This window comes from Gymnoscopelus microlampas, assembly GCF_963454915.1.
Source record: "Gymnoscopelus microlampas genome assembly, chromosome: 4".
In the NCBI taxonomy this organism is placed as follows: Eukaryota; Metazoa; Chordata; class Actinopteri; order Myctophiformes; family Myctophidae; genus Gymnoscopelus; species Gymnoscopelus microlampas.
This window is the reverse complement of record NC_139941.1, coordinates 11,641,883-11,649,382: the sequence shown is the minus strand read 5'-3', so window position 1 is coordinate 11,649,382 and position 7,500 is coordinate 11,641,883. Positions and strand designations below refer to the sequence as shown.

At 39.3% G+C, this 7,500-nt stretch overlaps 2 protein-coding genes across 2 annotated transcripts in view; one reads left to right on the top strand and one right to left on the bottom strand.

Moving 5' to 3' along the window:
• LOC311043488 (E3 ubiquitin-protein ligase TRIM39-like) overlaps nt 1-1,080 on the bottom strand; it is a 3,672-nt gene extending 2,592 nt beyond the window's left edge. The window contains exon 1 of the mRNA XM_084054747.1: nt 975-1,080. The gene's annotated coding sequence lies outside the window, so the exon portion shown is untranslated. The remainder of the gene's footprint in view (nt 1-974) is intronic.
• Nucleotides 1-7,500, top strand: part of fras1 (Fraser extracellular matrix complex subunit 1) — a 255,511-nt gene that overhangs the window by 184,455 nt on the left and 63,556 nt on the right. Inside the window, exon 48 of the mRNA XM_084054742.1 lies at nt 5,981-6,105. Within this exon, the coding sequence (XP_083910868.1) occupies nt 5,981-6,105 (125 nt within the window). The remainder of the gene's footprint in view (nt 1-5,980; nt 6,106-7,500) is intronic.

Sequence of the window (7,500 nt, the reverse complement as noted above, 5' to 3'; positions counted from 1 at the left end):
CCTTTTTAGCCTACAACTCTTGAACTGTACATCATGCAGTAAAAATATATATATAAATAAACTAGAAAAAGTGCTCCTCGGAGCACAGGTCTCCGCCAGGTCAGGTAGGTTATTGTGGTGTCCTGGTGGCGCTATAATAGGCCAATGTGAAAAGGGTGGCATTTCTTCCTCGGTCTAGTGGGAATGTGTGTGAAAAAAATCATGGAAATCGCATGCTGCATTGATGATTTGAGGAATTTTGTTCAAAATGAACCAATCCTGCAAACTTAGCCAATCAGGATGGAATATGAAAAATCGGACAGATCCGTGCTGATCACATGACTATAGAGATACTACCGATTAGCGTGATGTTTGGACAAAACATGTGAAAAGAGTGATATAAAAAAAAGTGTTTTGCAACATTCTGCCTCCTGGTGGCGCTATAACAGGCCAATATGAAAAATTCGGGGCAGAAGTTCGGCTTTGGCATCCAGGGAGTGTGTGTGCACAGTTTCGCAGCGACCGGGCCAACGGTTGCTGCCTTTCGGCCTGGCGGAGACAAAAACACTTCTCCTTGGCTCTATTGCAACTATTAATTAAGGCCTTGCCCATTTCCGCCTGACAAGATATTCTGACATTTTGCGTTTTCTTCAAAACAACCTTTTTGCTATTGTCTCTAAAGTCATGTGATTGAGATGAATGTGGATATGTCATATCCTTCAGATTCCTTTTTGATTGATTGGCTATGATTTGCAGGCCCTGGATAGTCAACCAGGCCTGGCAGATCTGCGGTCAGAGGAGCATACTTTTCTAGTTGTGAATCTGATCTGGGTCATTAACTGACGCACATAGCCTGACAGTGACACACATAGCCTGAAGCACAGAATAGCCTATGTGACATAGGCTATTCTGTGCTTTAGATCATGTCTGGATACATTTTAATGTAAATATTATTCTCTCATAATGAATGATTCATCATTGTCTTTATTACTCACCTGTGTTTAAGTTGACAGTATTTGTGTAAAACGTCCTGTTGAAAGGTTTCGTAGAGAATGTGTTGCTGCCAGCCTGCCACCAAACTAGTTTCACTGTTTACTTTCGTTTCACTAGATTTGCGTCACTGAGGAACTCCTCCTTGTGCTGCAGCTGTTAACCCTTTACTGCCACCACCAGTGGTGGAATAAGTAGGCCTACTCAGAACTTTTACTTAAGTAAAAGTAGCAATACAACAATATAAAAAGACTCTGTATTGGCATCTGTGGTGTCTAAGCCCGTTTGAAAGACGGAAAAGGAAATGTCTCCCGGTGGAAATAATAAGGAGTTTCGAGGAGTCCGGAGGAATCGTTTCAACAATTGCTTTTATTGTCAAATGGCGAACAAATACAAGGGTCAATGTTGTATCGCGCACTGTTTCTGTCTAATGTCAGTGCCTATATACTATACACATTACTGCCTCCGGGGCGGGGTCTTAACACCCGCCTCTCATTGACAGATCGATCATCCAATCGCAGAAGCTCTACCTCCCTGCACCAGCCGCTGCCGGGAGGAGTGTAACAAATTAGTATGCGGTCACAACAGTATTCAGTTTTTAAGCATATATCATAACTAATACATTTGATACTTAATTTCATTAGTTAGACAACTCCTTGTTCAATTATCCACATTCAATATTTCACACACTTTAAAATAAGACCAAAAAGTATTCCATTAAATCATTGCAAACCAAAGTTACACTCGTACAGTCCTAATTTAAAATACAGTTTCATGTTTGGAGCTTTTAGTGTAAATAAACAATTGTCCACTGTGACTTATCTGTATGAAAAGAAACATTAAAGAAAGACTATTGTCCACTATTTTAATACCTAGAATTGATCTTTGATCTGTAAACCTTTTAGTCTAGTTTTTATTAAAGCAGTAAAAGTAGAAATCCTTGATACAATGTATCTTATGTATATTCAACAGGTTTTAAGTTTTATATTTAGAATATCATACTATTTCTCATCCTGAGTCTACTTAGGAAAAGTTACATTTACATTAGCCATTGCTTAAGTCTGGTGACCTTTGGCTTTTCACAGTCAGGGAAAAATACTGCAACTCAATATTATCTTATATTATCTTATATTATCTTATCTATGTTTCTTACAAGCTTGCTTTTTGGCTTCCAGCCACTGTTTGACCTGTCTTGGAGAATCAGTAAAAAAGAGGAACACATGATTAATGCTATTTGTTACATCAATGACCACCCTCGGTTCTTTATCAAAGTGTTTCAGTCAGCCTTTGAAGCCTCATCAGGTGATGTACTCATCACACATCTCTATGTAAATGTGAGGACTGATTAGGCCTTTGTTAGGCAACCTCTGTCCTCTTTGCTGGCACAGTAGATTTTAAGTGAGTCATCAATTTCTTTAATCTAGTTCCTTACTCTTACACTAATGTGTCATAGCAAAATAACCTGGTAGTAATATTCTCATATTTAATAACTACTTGTAGTCCTGAGCCTTGAAATACACCACACATCAAAATATAATTACAGTAAAAGTAAAAGTGCTTAGATTTTTCAACAAGCTCACAGGACGTCTGTTACAGAACAAACACTGTATACTCTAATGTGTTGCATTATGACTTTGAGCTTCACTCTTCTCTGTCCGTTATCTCATATCCTCATGAGTGTTTCCCAAGCTGGGGTCCATGCCCCCCTTGAGGGGGCATCAAAGATCAGGGGGGCTGTTTGAAGCAGATCTACAAACAAAGCAGATAGCAGATGTACAAAAAGTAAACAAATACATTTTGTTTAATTGAAAAGTTACACAGTATAACTTTATTAATTCAATAGAGGAGGCCTTTAAATCGTCAACAAAAGAGAATGTAGACTCAACTCAATATTCACCTCTCACAAACCATTCAAGCCATTCAAGATAATGACATGTAGTTTAAAGGAGTTAATGGGTTTGATTGTTTGATATTAGCTCTTTAGGTTGTCTGATGAGGTTTTATCTGTGGACCTGCTGTTGTATAACAAGTAGCTGAAAGCCTGCTTAAATCAATACTTCATCCCCAAAATGACTTTCATTTTTTTATCAATTACTCAACCTTTGAAGCCTTGAATTCATGAATACATTTTGTTTGAGTCGCATTCCTTTACAGTGAATGAATTTATTATAACCTGTTTTTAAACAGTACAAATATTGAGACGTGAGTCTCTTTTACGAGAAAGAACTGGCCAAGAGGCGGGTAGGTTACACAGTTCCACAAGAAAGACCATTACTATACAAAGAACAGCCATATGGCTGACAGACTACCGATATTACTCACTTAGGTAAATTAAAAGAAATAGAATAAATAAGATATAAAACCATTTAAAAAAGCAGCAAATACTTCAATCAAAACGGGAACAGCAACTGGTGAGGGCTTCTGAGGTGATGAATAGGATACACACCGTATGAATTGTATGGGTCCAGGATTAACAACAGCGAAACAATATCAAAAATCCTGTTTATAAACTCCCACGCAACTCTCCTCAGTACTCTCTCAATAGACAGAATTTTCTCTCAAACCTTACTATTCAAAACATTTCCGTGTCGGCCTCATGCATGGATGAGAAGCGTGCCTGCATGGGCGTGCACGTGGGATTCAACGCAAGCTTATTCTGCTTACTCAGATTTCACACTTTTTAATCACTCTGGATAAGAGCGTCTGCTTAAATGCCTAAATTGTACATTGTAGTTGTATCGTGACTTGCCCAGAATATGCCATTGCAATTTGCCACCACGGCTATACAGTGGATACCCTCAATTGGAGCCAACAGTGTTATGCATGCAGTAGATATAGAACGAATTTGATTTCTATGATGTTATCTAACTCAGCAGTTCTCAACGTCCGGTCCGGGGACCTTACACTTTGTAAGCACCTTACACTTTGCTCTTTATGACCTAATGTGAACTCTATGTACCGGCTATGGATGTTTTACTGTTCTGTTTTTTACTGTTTTTTACTGTCTGTTTTAATGTTGTTGTACTGTACTGATGCTATATGCTGCAAACCAATTTGCCCCTCGGGGACACTAATAAACTTGAACCTTGAACCTTGAACCTGGACCACCAGGGGTCAAAATTGACCCTTATGGGTCATTTGCACACTCTCAGAGTTAAAGGGATATTTCACTTTCAAAAAAACTTTTGGTCATTTTATCGTCTACTCAGGCTTTTGTGAGCCCCCAGACAGTTTTTAAGTTGCTTGATTCATTATTTAGATATTTGATATCCATTTTATCAGACACGCCCCCTTCCTATACAAACCCATTGTAACTTCAAACTCCATTTTTAACATGTTATATTCATCCTTGGTTCACCCGTTTGGTTCTGGTGACTCACCCTGCCCCCCTAATGCGTGAGGGGGCCGTGTTTTTTCGATTACTTTTTTCATTTATTTTTAATATTTTTTTGGGAAAATGAAAAAAATTAAATACATAAAAAAAATTAAAAAAAATAAATGAAGAAAGTTATCAAAAAAACACGGCCCCCTCGCGTATTAGGAGGACAGGGTGAGTCAGCAGAACCAAGGACGGGTGTTTTTGATGAATCTAACATGTTAAAAATCGAGTTTGAAGTTATAATGGGTTTGTATAGGAAGGGGGCGTGTCTAATAAAATGAATATCTAATATCTAAATACTGAATCAAGCAACTTAAAAACTGTCTGGGGGGCTCACAAAAGCCTCAGTAGACGATAAAATGACCAAAAGTTTTTTTGAAAGTGAAATATCCCTTTAAAGGCATATTTTGCGTGTCTAACCAGGTCTTATGACTTAATTTAACACCTGGCCAATGCTGTTTGGCCACTCAAAATAGCGAAACAGCATTGGCCACGCCTCCAAGACCTGGTACTTAACACATTGGGTGCCAGAATGTTATAATAACAGATTCGGTGCCAGAAATCTCACCGTTGCGCTGCGTTGTGCTGTTTAAATCTGTAGACTCCACGACGAGCGATCCATGAAAAAAAATGCATGCGTGTAGGTTGCGCGATGCTCCTGGCTAAAGCCTGAAACAACAACATGTCTCACGCGAGTCACCATTGCAGAGCGATCGCGCATCGAGAATGACTCGTTTTGCCCACTGTAAAAAGTTAAGGAGATACAGAGGTTTTTAGCAAGGAGATAGAATGGAAGCGGATGGGAGCGAGTTTTTTTGGCACGGTGATCCATCTGTCCCTTAATTCTTGTGAAAAAAAACGAAAAAAACAAAAAGGTAAAACAAACGTATATTTACGTTTTTTAGGATTGTTGGGACTCCGCGGGTGTATTTGCAAAACCGCAATGTTACGGTTTTGGCACTCAATGTGTTAAGACACGCAAAATAGGGCCCCATGTAACTTTGCCCTGTGTTTACATATAAGTATAATTTCCCCCCTCTACTATACCAGCAGTTATCAACCAATGTGGTGATGTTTAACTGCAGAAACGCATTGTCCTGTATTTTGGTGTTTTCACTGTTGTTGTTTTTTTGGTAGAGGGGGAAATTTTTGGGCTACCAAAACAAACACCAAAATACAGCAAGAGGGCAGTGTGTTTCTGCAGGTAAACACCACACTACTCTAGTGGCTGATTACCGCTGATATAGAGGGAAACGATGGGAAAAAAATATATATTGTTTTGGTTATGCAAACCAGTGGTTCCCAAACTTTTTCATGCCAAGGACCCCCAAATTGACACTTATTAGCCCGCGGACCCCCATTTGAAAAGATTTGCCAGGGACCCCCATAAGAGAAGATTTTTACGGCTCTAGCAGTGATTTTCAACCATTTTAATTTCAAGGACCCCCAGTTTGACATGCATTAGGCTACGGACCCCCATTTAATGGCATTTCTATATCTGGGACCCCGATTTATATTGTAAAATCAATATCAATAAAAAATGAGATCAAATGGGGGTCCTAATGCACATCAAACTGGGTGTCTTTGAAATTTCAAAGGTTCAGAATGTCTGATCCAACTCTTCTTCTCCAGGTACACACATCAGTTCCTTCACGCAGGCAGACCTGGTCTCCCGTAGCGTCCAGTACGTTCATACCAGCGAAGAAGAAAAACACGCCGACCAGTTCTCCTTCACTGTCTCTGACGGCGCTAATGAGGTACGCACGCACGCACGCACGCACGCACGCACGCACGCACGCACGCACACACACACACACACACACACACACACACACACACACACACACACACACACACACACACACACACACACACACACACACGCACGCACGCACACACACACACGCATTAATATTACTACATTATTATTACATTTATTTGTTTTGCCATTTTAACCCTTACCCAAAAGCTAGCCAGGACCAGAAAGACATTCACAAGTATAGCAATACAACTACACACACACACACACACACACACACACACACACACACACACACACACACACACACACACACACACACACACACACTCTGCACCCGCCTCTTGCATGTATTTGCCTTGCTAATGTGGACTAATGAGGAGCTAAAAACTCTTCACTGAAGATGTGAAAGAAGGTCGTTTGGTTGTCATGGTAATGATGCTGATGCTTAGGGGAGGCGTTGTTGTGGAGTGGTTTGATTGTTTTCTCTTTTTTACCCTCTGTGCTCTAGTTGGGAACATTTTGTCAGTTTCTTTTAATCAATTGCACATGAATATTTTAGTCAGATTGTATGAGGATAGAATTTTTCTTAAGTTGGACATTCTGTTGTACTCTAATTATGACAATGTAGTGTAGCTTTTCCATTTGTCCTGATGTTTAGTTTCACTTTGGGACCCGACTGATGTTGTCACCCGCTGGTCTATTTGAAGACCCTTCAACTGTTGAAGCTGCAATGCCTAACTTTTAGGTTCTATCACAAGCAAAATGTTTAAAAAACAGAGGCGCCCGGTTCAAAGAAAATGTGAAGAAATTATGCATTTTATAGCACGTTTATCCAAAGCACTTTACAAAGTGCATTCAAGTGCATTCACCGTTCACACACCCACGGCGGACCAAAGTGGTTAAAAGTGTTCATACATTTTCAAACAATTTCCAAAAAAAGCAGAAAACGCTATTTCCGCTATTTTTACTTTTTTTTAAAAAGTATACAATTATTAAATATGTCAGTAATTTCTTTGTATATTTAAGTTATTTGTCATAATCTGCCCTGTGCAATTTTTTATTATGAAGCCTCAATGGCAAACAGAAATACTTGTTTTATTCATAATGTTCCAATGTTCAATGCCAAAAACACAATTAAATCGCTATCATTTATTTGACAATTAATCGTCAGTTTAACCCATTAAGACCTGAAGCAGATTCTACAAATGTCTTCTAAATTCCAACAGCTTTCTTAAAAAAAACGTATGTTTCTATATCAGTGGTTCTCAAACTTTTCCATGTCAAGGACCCCCAAACTTATATGTATTTTGCCGCTGACCCCCATCTCTTGGCTCTTGGGTGCCAGCGAGGCAGTTTAGAAACACTGGTCTTTACACTGTCTGTGTGTGTG